This window comes from Ctenopharyngodon idella, chromosome 11, assembly GCF_019924925.1.
Source record: "Ctenopharyngodon idella isolate HZGC_01 chromosome 11, HZGC01, whole genome shotgun sequence".
NCBI classification, from domain to species: Eukaryota; Metazoa; Chordata; class Actinopteri; order Cypriniformes; family Xenocyprididae; genus Ctenopharyngodon; species Ctenopharyngodon idella.
In genome coordinates, this window is record NC_067230.1 from 29000924 (window position 1) to 29022797 (window position 21874).

The window sequence follows — 21874 nt, forward strand, 5'->3', positions numbered from 1 at the left end:
TATTAGGTAGGTAGATAGATAGATAGATAGGAAGAATGTAATTGAAGTAATAGATTTTATTTGCTTTCATTTCATTATTTGCTTTTATTGCTTTGCATCAGAACACATTAATTTACAAAACCTCAATGTACACTGCCAAAGACAAATATCAATGAAGAAAAACAAACCAAAATAAATAAAGCTCATGTGTAGCGAGACTGAAAACAAGACAAACACACATGCTAAAGTGAATGGAGGATGTGAAATGTATGAAAGCACTCCATCACAATATAGAAATGTCCTTTTTAAGATGTGCTGTAAAGGTTGCAGGGTAAACGCAGTCTGCCCCGAACTCCTACAGAAGTAAAATCAGACGCCTTCTTTCCAGAGGTGAGGTTGGGTATTTTTAGACATGCATATTAAACACCCACATGGTAGAACAAAAGCCTGTGTTTAAACATACAGATGAAGTCTCTTAGTTCTTGACCACTCACTTAAACGATAAAACAATTCATGCACATCACCTGCATTTTAGTTTTATTGCCTCTGTCTTATAGGATACATGTTATGAAAACCTCATAGTCATAACACCTTCGTGGGTGTTTTCTCACCCTTTAGTCTGTACCTCCTGTGCAAACATTCTTCATACAGTGTCTCTAAGAGGAAAAGCACATTTTGTCTGAAATATTTTTTTTTGCTGCAGCAGCAATTCAGACGTGCATTTCTTGTAAAATTGACAAACATCAATTAAGCGTAAATCATCTTAATGTGCAAAAAAGCAAAACTCATTACTCGACGCTCTCCATCTAGAACATTTGTGCATTCGGTATACGACTCAACAGTTCATTCAAGGTAGCCTAACCTATACATTATGTTAGCATGCGTGTTCCTCAGGAAGTAAAACCATGACCTTGGCATTCAATATCATGCCTCGATCTACCAGGGATCTTACATCTGGCCACTTGTGATTTTCAGCCTTGTGATTCAACATGGAACCTTTTTGAAGGTAATTCTGAAGTTCATGCAAGAAACCACATATTTAAGTTCTCACTTTCCAGTTGCTGGCACAGGAAAACTCAAGCTTAGTTCCTCCTCGGCCTCTTCCTGTGCACTCATTCTTATTCTGACCTCCTGTGAGGGTGGATTTGACTCTTGCTGTGGTGAGCCAATGAGGGGACGGGCTTCTTCGCAAACTCCTGCCTCTTCCTTTTTATCGCCCGAGTTAGAGCCTAAAATCACTGTTCCAGGAGAGTAGATGTAGATGGACCCTAAAATAGACAAATGATGATGAAGTCAACACACCTTTTCTTGTTCTTAAAATCAAAACAGGCCTTATTTTTGCCCTCTCAATGCAAAAATATATGCAGCAAACTTATACTGGCTTCTAAGGTACCTTTTTTAGCCCAAATCTATGGTAGCATCATGTATATATATATATAGCTTTTGTCCAAAGCAAGGAATCTTAGAGGACATCATAATGTTGCTGTCTACCTTTTGGAACAGCCTTTGATGTGTGCAACATTTAAGTCTTAAAGGGGTCATGAACTGGGTTGTTTTATTGTTTTATAATGTTTCTTGGGGTGCACTTATAATGTTAGTATGCTTTTTACATCAAAAATGGTTATAATTTAGAAATAAAAGACATTTTCCTACCTTGATTTTAGCCCTTAGAATTGAACGCTCTGTTTTAAGGGGCGTGTCTGCTGTGAGACTTCAGTGTAAACGCCCACTGCTGTGATTGGCTGACATCTTTGCATATGAAATAGCTTAGTATTACTCTCTTGAAAACTTTTAGCACCTTTTACTACTACAGCTCTCAAGGTTTACTAATCGTAAAAAGTGTTGATTATAGCATTATATTTAGATCGTGGCATGAAAGGTTGCAGTGATGAACATTGTAGCCGATCACAGACAAACTCAATTTCTGCACACTAATGAATGCTTTCATCATAACTAACAGTGCAAACGCGATGTAACTAAGAGATTCGTTGAATAAAATGGGAGTATTGCCGTGTGTCCAGAACTCAGTCACCGATAAACTTGCGCTGTTTGATTGACAGCTCCAGCGATTGTAAAGGGACAATATATATATATATATAATTTAATCACTATTAAATAACAGATTATTTTCATTCTACTAACGTGAAGTTGACAGTTTAGTCACTGGTTTGATTTACTGACACATAGACAAAGAACATCTGACTGTACATGAATCATTACATATCAGATCAGGCATTAGAATGAACACAGTTACTCACATGTTCTCGCATTACTGTCGAGTCCATATCGTAAAAGTCTGTTTGCAAAGCCTGCGCCGAAATGCGATTGATTTACCAAAGAATCCACAGTGAAATGTAACGAATACAAATAAATAAATCTCAACTGAGACATTCACATTGTTGAAAATAAATAACCATATTCCTAGCATTAGGATCCTTTGAAAGGTAACGTTATTTTTAGTTCTGTATCGCTCTTCTCTCCTCGTCATCTCACTAACACGCTAGTGGGCGGGGCTAACGATGCAATGATGAAGTAGGTGTTGATTTCTTCTGCGGAGGCAGGGTTTCACCTATCTATGACATAGATAGGCACATTCCAGGATCAGTCATTTGCTGGGCCTGGTGTCATTAAAAACTTTTATTGGCCTAACAAGGAAGTTTTCAGTTCGGAAACTTACAGGATATTCTCATAGTACGATGACCTCTTATATATCAAAAGGAAAAGTTGATTTCTCAATTCAGGACCCCTTTAAAGAGGACTTGTGCTTTTTTCCACGTTCATCTTTCTTTAGTGTTTGAGCATGAAAAAGGTCTGCAAAGTTACAAAGCACAAAGTCCCTCCAGCGGGAGTTATTTTCTATATCAGTGTCACTGTTTCTGAACTCCCTGAAATGCCTCCATTGTAGTCTTGAGTTTTCTTCTGGGAACGAACATGTCACAATATACCTCATTTAAATAATTCCCTCCCAAGGCATATGCAAAATAAAGGGGTGGGGCCTGGTTGAGTTAGTTATTATCACAAGACACTGCTCCAGCTGACCAATCAGAGCACATTGCACTTTTCGGAAGGAGGGGCTTCAGAGAGACAGGAACTAAACAAGGGTGCATTTCCCAAAAGCATTGTTATCCTACTACGGTTGCAAGATCTGATGAACTCTCTTGGTAACAACAGAACTTGTGACCATATTTGGCTTTGGGAAAATCACCCCAGAGCGTTACTGACTAGAAAGAGAGGAGCTGTGACAATGTCAAATGTGTGGAAAAATAAGGTCTTTTTGAACATTCAAGCAGTAGACCCTAAAAGCAAAATCAAGATTTTGTAAAAGGGCATAATATGGCCTCTTTAAAATACTGTCTAGGTGGACAGAGAGGAACCCAACCGTTTTGTATCAAATCCAACAGGAGCAGTGAAAAGCTAACATGCATTGCTTGTTTACCAAGGTCTCTTGGATTTTGCCCTCCACATTTTTCCTGGTTCAGCAGCTTACATCCATTTTTGGGCGTTTTTGTTTTTATAGACTATTGAGTCTTGGAAATTTATGTTAGAAGGAAATCCAAAACAAACAAAAAAGCGCCTATGTTGTAAAAGAAAAAAGCCCCACATACAGTAACAGGAAGTGAAAATGGGAATTTAGACAATAGTGGACTTGAAGATAAAGTGCAAGGAAATGTGTGTTTGCCTTAAGTGACAGAACACAAGTTAATCACACATTACCATCACATAAGCAGAAACATTCAAGTTCAAACCTGCCAGTGACTTGCCAGTTCTAACAAAAAAGAAATATTCTATGGAAAGTATTACAGCGGTTACTTCCTTGTGAGTAGTTACCCAAAAATTAATTGTCATCATTTACTCATCAGACCCGGGAAACACAAAAGATGCTGCTCTTTTGCCTACAATAAAGGATGGCGATTTAATGTCTGTTCACACCAAGGATGATAACTATAAAGATAATGATAAAGATATAGTTCTAAAAATAGTTCTTAAATTTTAAGAATAGAAGAGCTCACACCACCGCTATAACGATAACAGCACAGAGAAACGATATTGTTGGAATCACTTTCAGAACAATTTTATCCAGCTGATGAATGATAAAAACATTGACAGCCAATCAGAATCCATCCTGTTGTAATAAGCTTGAGCATTTAAATTGACAGACGAGCACACGCTTCGAATAAACAGAATGATATCTTCCACTGTTTTGGACGCTATAGTTATGTTCATCTTTATCTTAAAATGCTTCAGTGGGCTCAGAAAAATAAAGTTTAATAAACAAAGTTAATAAATAAATAAAGTTTATTTTTCTTACCACACTGGCAGATATTTTTTTTCCCTGTTTTACTCACTTCATTTTGATAAATTTTTCCGAAAACATGCATTAATACCTTTGTCATACTGCATGTCATTTACATTTATATATTTAGAAGATGCTTTTATCCAAAGCAAATTACAACAATAATCTCAATATATAATAAATTCCAGGTTTGCAGAGAAGTTTTTTTTCAGTGTCCACATGACTTATGCACTATATTCCCAGATCTGAGTGAGCATATATTATATATATATTCAATGCAAATTAAATTATAAGGAGATTATAAGTAAATAGCAGCTCACAAAATCTTCGAGTTGTAGTGGTTCTTCCTAAAATCTCCTTTGTTGTTTAATCTTTAAATCTTTGACAAAGATCCAAGTTCAAATGCAAATTCAAACGCGATGTTCAACATAATGTTCGTGACTCTATGCTCAAGAAGGCTTCCAGGACTCACCTACAGTATTGTTGACGTTCTCACCCCTCCCATTGTGCTCGACTGTGACCTGCCGCACAACCCCAGATTGGGGTATCATCTCCATACTCTGACCTTTGACCTCTCTGACATCACTGCCGAGCGGTATCTTAGTCTCCATGTCTATTGAGCTGTTGGATTGGGAATTGGACAAAATTTGGTGGTCACCTGCCATCAGACTCGAGTGCTGCTGTTCTTCCTACAATGACCATAAAACAAAATTAAAGGGGAAGTTTCACTTTAAAGAGGACCTTTTATGCTTTTTTCTTCAACTTTCTGTCTGCAAAGTTACAAAGCACAAAGTCCCTCCAGCGGGAGTTATTCTCTATATCAGTGCGCACCGTTTCTGAACTCCCTGAAACGGTGTGCACTGATGTTGTACACTCTAAAAAATGCTGGGTTAAAAACAACCCAAGTTGGGTTGAAAATGGACAAACCCAGCGGTTGGGTTAAATGTTTGCCCAACATGCTGGGCAGACTTATGTAACCCAACTATTGTTTAAACATTACTATATGGCTGGCTTAAAATGAACCCAAAATAGGTTGAAAATTAAAAATCAGACGCATAATTACTAGAGGCAAAGGTGAACATTTATTAATAAACAATTTAATAAATGTTTATTGTTTAATTATTATTCATTAAACTTCTTAATAAATGTTCATGTATTACAACCCGAATTACGGAAATGTTGGGACATTTTTTAAATTTGAATAAAATGAAAACTAAAACACTTTCACATCACATGAGCCAATTTACAATAGAACATAGATAACATAACAAATGTTTAAACTGAGAAATTTTACACTTTTATCCACAAAATGAGCTCATTTCAAATTTGATGCCTGCTACAGGTCTCAAAATAGTTGGCGCGGGGGCATGTTTACCATGGTGTAGCATCTCCTTTTCTTTTCAAAATAGTTTGAAGACATCTGGGCATCGAGGTTATGAGTTTCTGGGAGTTTTTGGTGTTGGAATTTGGTCCCATTCTTCCCTGATATAGGTTTCCAGCTGCTGAAGAGTTTGTGGTCATCTTTCGTTTAATGATGCGCCAAATGTTTTTTATAGGTGAAAGGTCTGGACTGCAGGCAGGCCAATTCAGCACCCGGACTCTTCTATGACGAAGCCATGCTGTTGTAATAGCTGCAGTATGTGGTTTTGCATTGTCCTGCTGAAATACACAAGGCCTTCCCTGAAATAGACGTCGTCTGGAGGAGAGCATATGTTGCTCTAAAACCTTTATATACACCTTTCAGCATTCATAGTGCCTTCCAAAACATGCAAGCTGCCCTTACTGTATGCACTTATGCACACCCATACCATCAGAGATGCTGGCTTTTGAACTGAACGCTGATAACACGCTGGAAGGTCTCCCTCCTCTTTAGCCTGGAGGACACAGTGTCCGTAATTTCCAACAAGAATGTCAAATTTGGACTTGTCTGACCACAGAACACTTTTGTACAGTCCATTTTAAATGAGCCTTGGCCCACAGGGCACGACGGCGCTTCTGGACCATGTTTACACATGGCTTCCTTTTTGCATGATCGTGCTTTAGTTGGCATCTGCAGATGGCACGGCGGATTGTGTTTAGGCACAGCTGATTGACATTTAGTAATGTCATTGACATAATCATGCCGATGAGTGATGCAGTGTCGTCTGAGGGCCCGAAGACCACGGGCATCCAATAAAGGTCTTCGGCCTTGTCTCTTACGTACAGAGATTCTCCAGTTTCTCTGAATGTTTTGATGATGTTATGCACTGTAGATGATGAGATTTGCAAAGCCTTTGCAATTTGACGTTGAGGAACATTGTTTTTAAAGTATTCCACAATCTTTTTACACACTCTTTCACAGATTGCCCATCTTTACTTCTGAGAGACTCTGCCTCTCTAAGACATCCCTTTTATAGCTAATCATGTTACAGACCAGATATCAATTAACTTAATTAGTTGCTAGATGTTCTCCCAGCTGAATCTTTTCAAAATTTCTTGCTTTTTCAGCCAGTGTAAAATTTCTCTGTTTAAACATTTGTTATGTTATCTATGTTCTATTGTGAATAAAATATTGGCTCATGTGATTTGAAAGTCTTTTAGTTTTCATTTTATTCTAACTTAAAAAACGTCCCAACATTTCCAGAATTTAGGTTGTAAACAGATTAATAAATGTTAATTTCCAACATATTTTGGGCTCATTTTAAGCAAGCAATACAGTAATTTTTAAACAATAGTTGAGTTTAATAAAACTACCCAGCAGGTTGGGCAAACATTTAACCCAAACGCTGGGGTTGTCAATTTTCAACCCAACTTGGGTTGTTTTTAACAACTTTGGGTTGGTTTTAGCATTTTTTTAGAGTGTAGTCTTAAGTTTTCTTCCAGGAACGAACAAGTCACAATATTCCTCATTTAAATAATTCCCGCCCAATGCATACGCAAAATAAAGGGACGGGGCCTGGTTGAGTTAGTAGTGTGATGAAACTGGTGGTTATGGTAAGGGGCGGGGCATTTTCCAAACATGCTCAAAGCATTTGACCAGTCACAACACACTGGTTTAGCCGACCAATCAGAGCACATTGTGCTTTTCAGAAGGAGAGGCTTCATAGAGACAGGAACTAAACAGAGCGTTACTGACAGACTGGGAAGAGAGGAGCTGCAACAATGGAGACTGTAAGGAAATGAATGTGTTTTTTGAACATTAAAGCATGAAAACCTGTTCTAGTAGAGCCCAAAAACAAAATCAAGACTTTGAAAAAGAGCATAATAGGTCCTCTTTAACACTTTGGTTATATGAACAAAATCAAGTTTATTTCATTTATTGTGATATGCAATCTCAAAAAGTACTTACATGTTCTCCATTTATTAAACCTAAAATGAAAACAAGAAATAAGTTAATACACTGTATGTGTAAGAGTCAGAGCAGCTCATGTAGGTGCACAGTGACAATGTGAAATATATGTTTCGTGCTAATAGGCGTTCTGTGGTTTCTCAGGTTGAACAGATGTGTTAATTCCATGTCATTCTGAAACACTGTGAATGTTTATGTTGAGTGCGACCTTATGGGAATTAAAGCACGTGAGACACAATGCAATTCGCTTTACTGTAAGAAGTGATCTGGGTGGATTCCAGGACGCTTATAGCCAGTACACTGCACTTTAGACATGACAATAGAATGCTGTGGTTCAAAAGGAGTTTCTTGGGTTTAGATTTCATTTTTTGAAAACTCCACAAAAAAAAAAACACAGTATCATTGCAGGGTTGTGTTATTTGTATTGATTTGTAGCCTATTGCATGCTGAAGTATTCAAAAGAGCCAATGCATTATAGACTTCATATCATACCGAAGCATTTTGAAAGGGTTTTCAGGGCCTTGCCTTTCATCAGCATACAAAATCCAGCCATGAACAAGAGCATCAGAAGTAAGATTAGTAGCAGCAGCCAATGGAACTCCCTTTTCTCTTTGTCCTGGTCTATGGGTTGTGGTATGCCCTCTGGTGATGACAAAGAGAAACACAATGTCATTTCACTCATAATGCTATGTATTACTGTATATTCGACAATATTGATTTGACTGCACTGACGCTATTGGATGTCAACTGAACTGAGCTGGATGAAGACATCACTGTTTTTCTGCAGAACTGCTTAATGGATGTAATAAACTAATTGAATTACTGACGAGCTTTACAACAGATCTGAATCAATCAATACTGAACTGACTTCAGCTGAACAATAACACTGTTTTCTTTTAAAGCTGCTGTACAGCCGAATTGATCTCCGTTTGCATCACTGAATCATTTTCCTGTTATCACTGTAAAGCTGCTTTGAAATAATCTGTATTGTATAAAGCACTATATAAATAAAGGTGACTTGACTATTAGTTTTATGGTCATTCTAAGAGAATGTAATTACTTTTTATCCATAAATTGAACAAAAAACTTTCACCCTAAACTGAAAGAAACAAAATTATTATTATTATTTTTTAAATTAAGCCATTTTTTGTTTATTTTGAAATTATTTTAATTACAGTTAAGCACACTTTCCCCACAAATTCTCATTACAGTAAATTTTTTTTTTCATTTTTGAGGCTATGATTATCATGGTGATTCTCATTTTATTATTTAAAAGCACAAAAATACTACCATATTATAAAAATACTTTAATTTAGATTTGAAAAATGTGCATAATTTTCATGAAACTAATGCTACAAAAAACTTAATGGTCCTAAAGTAGGCTTGATTTTCTTTGATGATTCATTTCAAATTTTAGGTGATATATTCTTTATTTTTCATTAAATAAATCTGGTTATTTCTGCCTATGAAAAAAATAAAATAAAAAAAGTTTAATTTTGACTTTTAATCTCACAATTACAAACTTGCATTTCTAAGAAAGTCAGAATTACGAGTTTATATCTTGCAAGGTTACTATTTTTTTTTCACTTTAAGAATCAAATATAAAGATTGAGTATTTTAAACATTACATTCCAACAAGACATTTTATATCCAAACAACTCATCCCAAAAGTACCTGTCCTCAGGGTGGAAGTTGAATTGGTATAGATAGTATTATTGGTACTGGAGGGGGTTGATGACGCTGCCATCTTTGTTGTGGCATACACACTTTCTCCGTCCTGTGTCGCTGTGCCCTCTTTGTCCAAGCTCCCATGGATTGCTATGTTTTTCACATTAAGATTCAAATATTTTATACATTAGATTCCAAAAAGACATGATTGTATATCCAAACAACATATATCAACAGTACCTGTCCTCGGGGTGGAAGTTGTATTGATATAGATGGTATTATTGGTACTGGAGAGGGTGGACAATGATGCCATCTTTGTTGTGGTATACACACACTCTCTGTCTTGTGTCGTTGTGCCCTCCTTCAGTGTTATCATTCCCAACTGAGCACAACTGTGGAAAAGGCCAGAGAGAATGCATGAGACAAGAACAGCTCAGCCTTGGGTGTTTGTAAGGCAGCACTGGTTCAATATTCCTCAGAGTTTGTTCTAATCCTTCTATTAAATAATATCAAAGTCCCTTTAAGACAAGTTATTTCACTCGGCGGCTATCTTTGAAACACCTCTCAGGCATGCAAGTGCAGCTCCTATCTCTTTGAATGGGAAAACATCAAATTCTCCAAAGCTGTTCGCCAAGTTTTCGATTAAATATCATATTTGAAATCACCAATGAAACCTGACAACAACTGTCTCATAAATTTTGTTTCTAAACGCTCGAATCATGACAAAAAACTGCATTTTTCAAGCTGGATCAAGCTAATGCGCATGCGCAGTACTAAGTGCGTGTCTCTATAGACTTTATGTAGCCCCGCTCCTTTTCAGCGCTGCGCTCGTTTTTTGACTTCCGGTTTGTATTTCCACAGTGATCTTACGTATTTATGAATGAACTGCTCGTTTTAAAATCTTCTGGGTCTACTGACATTTATTAAGACATCTGCTTTAAACATTACAATGCTCACGGTAACTTTAATAAACTCTACAACAAGTAAATCCACTTCACCAGCTAATTATTCTTCAACAGCGATGCCATAGAAATATACAGAGCTACCGCAAAAACGAAAGTTCAAAGACAACATTATAAAGATGGCGGCGCGCTTGTTTCTCTGGCGCATAAGGGTTATAGTAAGCGCACGTCTGACTGTTTCTGTAGGAACCGGAGCTTCTAACGGCCGCTTCCGTGGCACGATAGCTGCATCCGAAATTGAATACTTCTCTACTATATAGTATGCGAACAGAGTAGTATGTCCGAATTCACAGTATTCGAAAAACAGTAGGCGAAAAGTACCCAGATGACTTACTACTTCCGGTGAGATTCTGAAGCGCGCATACGATGGACACTTTACTATCCCATGAGGCCACGGGAGAGGATTTGTGAATGGAGTTGAAGGGACGTAACTGACGCTGGTAGGTCATGTGACAGTAACAACATGGCGGTCATACTTTTTCAACGGTTATGAAGTACATTTTAATTAAAATGTAGTACCTACTTAACAGTACACGATTTCAAACAGCTGATGACTTTATCAATCGCCGATTGGCTCTTATTTAGAAGGCGGGAATTATTCCGCCATATTGCGTGTTGCACTTTCTCCCATTTATAATAATACGAGTGCTTGGTCTTTCTATTTATAAAGTCTTTAATAATAAGCAAATAACTCACTCTTATGTGTGCTTTTGTTAACCTCAACCTTCCCAGATAGAATGTTCGTAATTCTAAAAGTAACCATCAGAGCTGTTATCACTGTAATTTGCATACTGAATTGTGATTAGTCTTATCTTCCTTGCGCATATTTAACCATTTATAGCTGTCTGTACCAGTCTGTACACTTCACAGTGACTGTGTGTTGATTCTCAGAATGCGAATAGCAAAGCCGGGCCGGTTGCACCATCAGTGCGTCAGTTACAACTTAGCCTAGTTTCGACGTAAATGGGCACTAAGTTACAACTTACGCACTACGTAAATATACGTTCTAACTAAATATTTACGGAAGCCTCCTATCAGGAGTAATGGTTGGAATAAAATAGCTGACTGACTGAACTGCATCAATAAGCTCTTGTTTTACCTGACAGACTTCATTCTTTACACATATATGATGCTGCTGACATTTACACTCTCTTAAATTTTAAGAAAGAAAACATTATGTGAAAAGATTACTTTGTTAGCCACTCTTCAACACGAGCCCGTCCTAAACAGTGCGCTGCTGTGTGCATCGTTCCCATCACTCCGTGTTGTGCATGTCAAATAAAATCAGTCATAATAATCAATAAATGTCATTTTTTTATGTTTTTTTGTATCAGTATTTATTTATTGATCCTTATTAATTTCGTTTCAAATACAGTTTCTGAACGTTATTTACATATAAAAACATTCATGATTAAGTAGTAGGCTATTATATTTAATAGAAACTTATTTTTACTGTTAGCTACGTGAGGCAAAATAAGTCAGAATGAAGGATAAACTGAAATTCACGGAATTTCAAAACTTCTGCTCATGTATTGGAAGGATCACTGAGGGTAAACGTCATATTATGCGACTACGCATTACTTTACGGAGACCTTACGAGCTACTAGCTACGTTCTGCCTTAAGAACAAATGGTGCAACCGAATAAAGTACAGAGTTAGTTACAAACTAGCTAGTAGTTACTAAGATACTAGTGTGGACTTTACGTTCCACTTTAAGAAAGAACTTACGAACGGCTGGTGCAACCCTACCCTGCTGATGCGGTATTTACAGTTACGATGAACCATATACTGTAGTATAACAAATCGAATGCTTAAATTGCACTGTAAACAGAAGTGACAAGCAGAAACCTCAAAGATATAAAATGTGTGAGCGAGAGATAGAGAAAGTGAGTGAGAAAAAAAAAATAGATATAGGAGAGAGAGTGAAACTAGGTTACTCTGCCATGTGTGACCTCACATTACTCTTCATCTTACTTTCAAATGAATTTTCTGTGTTCATTCTCTTTAAATTTTCCCTGCTGAATTATTACAGTACATGAAGGACTAGCTGCTTATTGGCAATTAAAAATAATGTGTAAATCACACATTTGCCTGTTAAAAAAGTCCCCTAAAACACTTGTTGCCACAGTGCTAGTTTAATGAAGGACAAAAGAGCCCGTCACCAAGATATTCTGGCCCCAATGTGGATTGAATACATGTCTGAGGAACTTGCATGCATTATTTCTAACATATTCAAAGGTATTATGGCAAACTAAAAAACAAATGCAGACCATAGATGAATGTTCTAATATGTATGAATATTACTCACTCTTTATGACGTGTGCAGGCTGGGTTCAGAGAAGGTTTGCTGGAGAATGTGCCCATCTCACAGGGAACACATGGTTTATGGCAGTATGTGTCATAATTGTATCTTTTCTCACAGTAAAATCCAGGTTTGCAGAAGCACACCCGATTACTTTCCAGAGTGCATGGAGTTACTTCCATCTGATTTTTATCCTCTGTTTCCACCCAAATATGCAAAGACACATTGCATCAATGACAATAATTCTACGAAACCATACAAACATCTTATAGTTTTTTTATTAGTATGAAAAACTTTCCATTTGAAGTGTACTTTTCACATTACGCTTGACCCAGGTTAGGGACAGTTCACACAGAAAGTGCTTTTGTATTTCACTGTGCTACTTTTCTATCGTTTTTCCATGTAAAGATGAGTCATAGACGGACGCCTTTGGTTACTGTGCTCGCGCATGACACACAGCCTTCTAAAAACGTGGTGCTCAAGTTAAAATAAGTTAAACTTTTAACGCATCTCAAGACCTTGCATTTTTTCTTTCTATTCCACTGGTCTGCATCTTGCGTTTCTGCATTCCACAATGCAACTTGCGTCATAGAAGGACGTGTTTGAGAGCTGCGCTCACGACTTTTGCAGCGTTTTTCGCACTTGACACAGCGTTCTTAAAATCCTCCTGAAATCAAAGTTTTTTAGCTTTTATGTGTTATGTTAGCCTTAAGGTTATGAATAAGCTGGTGTGTTTCAAAACAATGACTAAACTCGCATTTAGGAGATATAAGCATTCAAAACTTACAGTCTCTCACTTCCGCTAAAATAGATCAAGGATTTTCATGACATCACAGCGGACTTCAGCTTCTCGTCTAATCTTCTGCCCAATGAAATGCTCTCTCGAATCTGAAGTCCCACCCCCTCCTACACTATAAACAGACTGCGGCTGAAATCGGTCGTTTGTTCACACATTTACTAGTTTCTATATAAGGTGAATGGCACAGTGCACTATATAGAGGATAGGGAACGATTCAGACAGTGTAAATATGCTTTCCATTGACGCGAACAAAGTCCGTTTTCGCGTTAGTGTCACGTGAACTGCCGCAGCATGAGCACAGTCTGCTCCGGTTCAGAGACATGCAAGTTGGCACCAGTGATGGGAATAACGGCGTTATAAATAAACGGCGTTACATTTTTCAGTAACGAGTAATCAAACAAATTACTTTTTCTCCCGTTACAACGCCGTTACCGTTACTGACAAAAAAATGCCGCATTATTATAATTGAGCTCACTGAAGAGGTTTTCATCCGAGTAGTCTCTCTCTCAGCCATAGGACCTGCAAAGTTTTATCTCTAGTGTGTGGCGGTGGGACACATGCTAACCGATAATGATTGATGTGTGAATAGAGATCATAGACCTGCAAAGCGTTTTGTTGTAAAGAAATAGTACAGGTTAGTCATACACAAATATAATTTTAAACTGATAATAATGTTCGATGCTCTGTGTGTGTGTGTCTGTGTCAGATCATGCGAGTTGGAGCGCAAGCTTAAACCAGAATACCCTTTCTGACAGGCTGGATCGAAAATATGTGAAATAAGTTTTTTTCTAGTCGACTAGTAGCCTAGTTGTTCATTTAAGCCATTAGTTGACTAATCACATTTGTATTAACTTAATTTCTTAAATGCTGGAGAGAATAAACCATAATAATGAGCGTTTACATAATATAGGCTACAGTGCTCAGCGTAAATGAGTACACCCCCTTTGAAAAGTAACATTTTAAACAATATCTCAATGAGCACAAAAACAATTTCCAAAATGTTGACAAGACTAAGTTTAATATAACATCTGTTTAACTTATAACATGAAAGTAAGGTTAATAATATAACTTAGATTACACATTTTTCAGTTTTACTCAAATTAGGGTGATGCAAAAATGAGTACACCCCACAACAAAAACTACTACATCTAGTACTTTGTATGGCCTCCATGACTTTTAATGACAGCACCAAGTCTTCTAGGCATGGAATGAACAAGTTGGCGACATTTTGCAACATCTATCTTTTTCCATTCTTCAAGAATGACCTCTTTTAAAGAGGATGGAGAGTGATGCCCCATAGGTGTTCAATTGGGTTCAGATCAGGTTCTTCTTCAGAAATCCAACAGTGGCCTTAGATGTGTGTTTAGGATCATTGTCATGTTGGAAAAGTGCACGACGACCAAGGGCACGGAGTGATGGTAGCATCTTCTCTTTCAGTATAGAGCAGTACATCTGTGAATTCATGATGCCATCAATGAAATGCAGCTCCCCGACACCAGCAGCACTCATGCAGCCCCACATAAGGACACTGCCACCACCATGTTTCACTGTAGGCACCATGCATTTTTCTTTGTATTCCTCACCTTTGCGATGCCATACAGTTTTGAAGCCATCAGTTCCAAAAACATTTATCTTGGTCTCATCACTCCAGAGTCCCAGTAGTCTTCATCTTTGTCAGCATGGGCCCTGGCAAACTCTAGGTGGGCTTTTTTGTGCCTGGGCTTTAGGAAAGGCTTCTTTCGTGGACGGCACCCATGCATGCCATTCCTCTGCAGTGTACGCCATATTGTGTCACGGGAAGTAGTCCCTCCAGTTTGGCTTTCTACTTCTTTAGATAACTGCAACGAACTTGCATGCCGATTTTCTTCAACCCTTCTCATCAGAAGACGCTCTTGTCGAGGTGTTAACTTCCACGGACGACCTGGACGTCTCTGTGAGATGGTTGCAGTTCCATCTTTTTTAAATTTTTGTACCACTTTTGCTACAGTATTGAGAAGTAAAGCTTTGCTGATCTTCTTGTAGCCTTTACTTTTCTGGTGTAAAGAAATTATTTTCTTTCTTGTGACATTTCTCTTCCATGTGGTACCATTGCTGACAGCATGAAATGGGAAGGGGTTTTAACACCCTTTTATAGTCAACTGTCTGCTGGACACCCGTGTAATGAATAATTAGACTCACCTGTGGTTGAATTCTTGTTAAATTAGACATTCGTAATCTAAAATTTAGCTTTGCTCCAGAAACTTTCAGTGGGGTGTACTCATTTTTGCATCACCCTAATTTGAGTAAAACTGAAAATTTAGTTCTCTAAGTTATATTATTAACCTTACTTTCATGTTATAAGTTAAACATATGTTATATAAAACTTAGTCTTGTCAACATTTTGGAAATTGTTTTTGTGTTCATTGAGATATTGTTTAAAATGTTACTTTTCAAAGGGGGTGTACTCATTTACGCTGAGCACTGTATATAGCACTCAAGCGCACACATAAAGCTTGCCATAAAGAACCGGCAAAAGTAATGATTATAAATGTGGCAAAAACAGCAAGGAGACATTTAATTGTTTATTAATAAACTAATGTTTTCTGAATCAGTGTCGGCTGCAAAGATGAAGTTGACATAACTGACTCTCATCATCTCTGCATGTGGATGCGCTTAGAGAGAGAATGCACAATTCATTCAGATTACATAATCAGAGAGTAGCCTATTTCTTTTTGTTTTGAATTATTTCATTTAAAAGTAGACATTTCAAGCTTTCTATAGATATATATCTCATGTCTGTGAGGCAAGCAGCCTATATGGTGAGTTTCGGTTCATTTAGCCTATAAGACACGCTCCAGTTCACGTGCAAGTGATCGCGCTGGCGCCTCCATGTCATGATTATATTGTCTGCTATATTTGCTTCTTATTTATTAAATCCAGATAATTGGTTGGTGAACCATTGATTAAAATTAAGATACAATTTTTACAAAAACGAAATTCACTTTAAAGAAAGGCTTTCTACAAAACAAAACTTAATGAAGTGGTCAAAATCATGTCTGACCCACTGCATGTCTCCCGATATATTGCGCATCTTATGATGTATTCTATCTTACTCATGCTGTTCACTTTTCATAATCAAATAGATAAATTTAAAACAGAACTTAAGCCTATTTAAACATAAATATGAAACTACTTTTCCTTTAATGGCTACCAACACGTAGTACAGTACAGAGAAATTTCATGTCGTGAGCAAGAGCGGATCATGAGTCACGAGTCGGATCAAGAATAATTTATTTTAAGACTTATATTTAATATTGGGGGCATCCAAGTTATTTGACATATTTGAAAAAAAAAAGAAGTAACGCAATAGTTACTTTCCCTGGTAATTAGTTACTTTTATAATGATGTAACTCAGTTACTAACTCAGTTACTATTTGTGAGAAGTAACTAGTAACTATAACTAATTACTTTTTTAAAGTAACGTGCCCAATACTGGTTGGCACAGACCACAAAACGTTCAGGCACATTTGAATTCTACAAACAATGCTATGATTTTAAAGCAATATGGAGGAGAAACAGTTAGAGATTATGAAGAAAATTTGGTTTTACGAGCTTAACGGCTCTGGCCGTGCTGTGATCTAGGCGAAACGCTATTGGCTATTTTGAAAAAGGGGAGGAGCTTCTAGATATATCCCGCCGTGTCTTCCTGTTTCATTGGAAATTACGTCAACACAATGAAGCTGCACGTTTCAAGGCACTTCAGTGGGCCTTTAAAACGCAGTGCTCAAATATGAAATGCCAGGCAGTTTTAAAATGCAAAAACATGCCATTCACACATAACGCTTTTTTACATTGAAAAACGTGAGACGCCAGCAGTGGAATAGATAAAAATGCAAGGTCTCGAGATGCGTTATTGAACTTATTTTAAATTAAGCTTGCGTTTTTTAGAACGCTTGTCATGTGCAAGACGATGCAGATGTTTTACCATGAGTTAAAGTCAACATGAAATTGACTGTTTACTTTCTTATATCACATTCCCAGTCTTGTGCACGATTTGTCAGTTTTTACATCTGTAAAAGGCAACACTTTCCTGAGTGAAATGGGATATTCACATTATTCAGTGTTAAAATGACACCCCACTTTGTCACTGAATAATGTGAATAAGTTTTTTTTATTTTATCCAGTGTGAATGAATTGGATGACGAAATGTGGGCATTCCAGATTATTACTCTCCTGGAAACTTCCTTAACGTCCTTAGTGACATCATTGGAAAAATGTTTCAGAGGAAGGTAGTACATATGGTTGAAAGACAATCTATGAATTATTACTGTACATAGGAAAAACAGAACGTTTTTCAATATAATAATGAGTCACACACAGTAAGACCAGGAATATGTATGAAGAAATTAAATAAAGGATTACATTAATTAAATATGGCCCTTTGTTAAATATTTTTTTAAAGCTTACTAGCATTTAAATGCTGGGAAATGTCATGCAATCACTAACCAGAACACATTTCAGTGCAGCGTTGACATGTCTGGATTCCTTGTTTGAGTTGCCGGTAACAATTACTTTCACACTTACAATCGTGTACGTTATAACCTACATGAGAAACAGAACACAAACAACACCGACATCAAAAGTAATCTTTATGTGATACTCTGCTGGATGTGCAAGAGTAAAAGCACATTAAGCAGCATGATTACAAGAGTTTTGAAGTGACTGGTGGAGGGTTTCTATAAGCACATACTCATACACAAACATACAGACATTCTGAAACCTGAGGGAAAGGCATTCAGTTAAAGGCTGAGTAAACTCCCTATAGTCAGTTTGCTCAAGTCAAGGCTTTATTGTGACAGATGGTGCAAGCTTTTGGTCATTGTAAAAAACATGGGAGATGATCTGCTCATGTTTGTAAATGCAAGTTAGGGACAGACTGACTGTTTTAAACAACCCATCTGTCACTTTAACCTATGCTGACTGGCAGCGTGACACTAGATTTTTCAATTTCACAAGGAAACACGAGTGTTGCAAAAACCTTATGACTGTTCCAAAAGGTTTCTATGTGGTTTCTAAGGTGTTCAGAAGAGTTTCTAGGTGTTTTTTACTGCCCAAGTTGAAAGAATCCATCTCCAAGAGTTGGTTATATAATATTCTAGTCTTTAGATAACTATAGTATATAGGAGTCTGACCGCTTAAAGTAAGAGCACACTTCTCCTCAAGCTGCACAATTTAAAGGGACAGTTCACCCAAAAATGAAAATTCTGTCATCATTTACAAACCCTCAAGTTCTTCCAAACCTGTATGCATTTCTTTGAAATATAGTATGAAAAAATAGGTGTGAATTCAGGGTGATTGGGACACTTTTTGCCATTGAGCTGATTGGGAAAAAGTGTCCCAATAAACCTGAATTCACCCTACTATGGGAGTCAATGGGGTCCATCAACTGTTTGGTTTCCAACACTCTTCAAAATATCTTCTTTTGTGTTCAGCAGAAGAAAGAAACTCATACATGTTTGGAAGAACTTGAGGGTCAGTAAATGATGACAGAATTTTCATATTTGGGTGAACTTTGCCTTTAAGGTATCATTTCTCGCATTTGTCTAGTGATGCTTGGCTTAAAATACACCACTAAATGTAGCATAAGGCTTATGCAATACAAAATTGCATGAAACTAAATGGAAAGGTTGAGTAAGTAACCACTTTTTTTTACTATGAAAAGACATTAGGTCATGCATTAGGTCATGCTGCTTACGCAAGGTTGTTTAATGTCTAGCGTATAATTTGGTGTGTTCAGTATTGGTGATGTTGTCATAATTTTGAGGTGAAACAACCCAGAATGTCTTTAAAATCCCGTTACATTGCACAAAATGTTCTTTAAATTGGGAAAAGGTTCTTCAGATTATTATTCTTTTAAGAACTGTTCTCTAAAAGGTTCTTTTGGGGATCCCAAAATGGTTCTTCCATTGCATTGCTACCAAAACCTCCTTTTAGAACCTAAGTTTTAAACCCAGACTTGGGCAATTTTGATAAAAAAAAAATAAGATCCAGCTGTTTAAATGTCATTGACATCAATCAGCCTTCAAAAGAAGTGTACTTTTGTTTCCAACTCTCTTAATCATATTTTTTTTTTCTTCCAGCTATTTCAAGATAACAGCCTAAAGATATATCATGAGTGAGTAATAAACTGAGACCAGTCATTGAGGTCATAATGGGCATAGTTACCAAGAATACTACAGGCGGATCTAATTCAACTCAGGAAGTGGTAAACTTACCATTGGCACATTTTTTAGGACAGCTGGTGTGTATAAATGGAAAAAGCTGAAAAAGAAGAACAACAGTGGAAATACAAATGTGTACATGGATCCTAATCATAAATATTGTTTACTTATATCAGATGACCCAAATGTTCCAAATCAATTTCTACTTTTCTTGGGCCTTTCTTTGTTTTTCTGTATTCTGTCGATCATTAAACCGGACATAGTAAACTAGGCTTGTTTACTATAAGGTTTAAACTTGAACGAAAATACACAGTTGCAGCCAAGATGACGACAGCAAACAAGCCTCTATGATTGCATCTGCCAAAAAACATTTGGGTATGCGTGTGCCCTGGAGATATAGCGAATGATATCTATAGAACAATCAAGTTCATTTTAATTGAACCTGAACCTGCCAAGTGTGAACACACCCTGAATCTAAATGTCTTTGGGAAAAGAAGTAAAGGTTAAAAAAACAGCTTCAAAACATTTGTAACCAACAGAAGTTTCTTTGTTTTGACCAGTTTTAGGATTGCACAATCAGTTCAAAAACAACTAGGTAACATCACTGAGTAAGTCTCCAAGGTAGTAACATAAGCTTGTGACATTATTAAATAGATGACATAGAGAAAAGTGCATGAACTTAGCATTATTCTATTTACTAGGAAGGGTGTGCGGTTTTAAAGAGTCATTTGATGACGAACTGTGTTTATTTTGGAGGTCTGCCAACATGTTTGATAGCCGTTATTGTGACAGATGCTTTTAACTAGATTATCTTAAAGTAAAAAATCTATCATCAGATGAAACAAATGAGCTGACAAGATGAGTCAGAAATTGACATCTAGTTTAATAAATTTGAAAACAGACAGTTCCGTGTCACCCTATCGCAGAGTAAAAACAGGTACCGTCCACCTGTTGATGTCGGCTAACTTCTAGGAAAAATGCCAATAAAGGACAATCAATGTGACTGCCAAATTCACATAAACACATACTCGTTTTTTGTCAAACTGCCTGAGAACAAACAGATAAGGGACAGGTCACAAAATGGAAATTTCTCAACCCGAGAAACACCCACAGAAAAATTCTTATCAGGTTTGCTCTTCTGACCTGGTCACTAAAAACCACACAAAATGTACAGGGAAACAAATTATGAAAAGCAAGTCAAGAGACACGGTTTCATTCCTGTTGTGAGTGTGGGCTGGTTCTGCATTGGGGATCCCTGCGTAATATCAAACCAACTAAACTGAATGTCCATTCTATCCAGGGTTCATCTCACTGATCTGTTTTGAAAGATCCTTTTATAGATCGGTTATTTTATCTTGGTCATATTGTGGTAGAACTATCACAACTCAAAGCTCTCCTTTTGAAATGAGAAATGAGTAGGTTCAGATGAAGATTACCAGTAATTGACAGGCTTTGTTGTCCTCTTACTAAAATGACTGGAAATTCTTTTGTGACTAAATTATGAAGTGCACTTGGTTAAAGCCTTTTAAAGGGTCAATGTGCTGGAACTGAGAAGCCGCGTTTTGCATTCAATGCCTCTTGGTTTAAACTCTTTTACTTAGTGTGAATATTTAATAGCAGTCACCTGATTTAACATGCAAAACTTTTGACTAATTATTAAATCTCATTAAAGACCAAGAATGAGATGGCACAAAATTATCTGCATGTCTCAAAACCTTTCTAGGCGGCATTTTATTTGGACTTTAAACAATTTTAAAAGATTCTTTCTAACACTCACTCGTCTTAGCAGGAACCATTTAGAATGTATATGGTTGTTTGGAATTCTAAAAAGTTGTTTGATGTTAAATCATATTTGTTTTCTGAAGAACTCTGTAAAATTCTTTGTGGAACTTGAATATAAACTTCCGTGGCATCAAATTGTAACATTTTTTGGCGCTAATTGGAACCTTTATTTTGAAGCTCCGTCCGAGTTATGATAGCTAAATTCTACAGCGACAATAATAATAAAAGTCCCTTTTTAAAACACCCGTGATAAACTAATATTATTGAAAACAGAAAGTAAGAAAATAGAAAGAAAAGCCAAACTCACCAGATAAAACAGCAGAATAAAAGTGTTGCTTCTTGAGGTAGATGGTGTCATGATGAACAGACACAGATTCTGAGAGCTGCAGTAAATGTGTCATTCAGTTTGATGCCTTTTATGTGAGAGCAAGGGGGCGTTAACTGTAGTATTCGCTACAATTAACTTATCTACACTAAATCAGCACGTCCATATGATTAAGTCAATATTTACACATTAATATCATTTTACAAGCTTTTTCATTATGCGCATACCCTACCTT

At 36.9% G+C, this 21874-nt stretch overlaps 1 protein-coding gene across 2 annotated transcripts; it reads right to left on the reverse strand.

Moving 5' to 3' along the window:
- Positions 1-64: 64 nt before the first annotated feature.
- si:dkeyp-61b2.1 (uncharacterized) lies at positions 65-21719 on the reverse strand. 2 transcript variants are annotated; one of them, XM_051912124.1, is made up of 10 exons: positions 21622-21719; positions 19587-19632; positions 17818-17913; positions 12540-12729; positions 9510-9661; positions 9276-9419; positions 8094-8243; positions 7602-7621; positions 4746-4962; positions 65-1247 (listed from the first exon to the last, which is right to left on the reverse strand). In XM_051912124.1, the coding sequence occupies exons 1-10, from the start codon at positions 21670-21672 to the stop codon at positions 1027-1029; spliced, it is 1287 nt and encodes a 428-aa protein (XP_051768084.1). In that variant the 5' UTR covers positions 21673-21719; the 3' UTR covers positions 65-1026. The 2 variants fall into 2 exon arrangements, with proteins under 2 accessions (XP_051768084.1, XP_051768085.1); XM_051912125.1 differs by having other exon boundaries at positions 8127-8243; positions 21622-21688.
- Between the last annotated feature and the right edge of the window lie 155 nt (positions 21720-21874).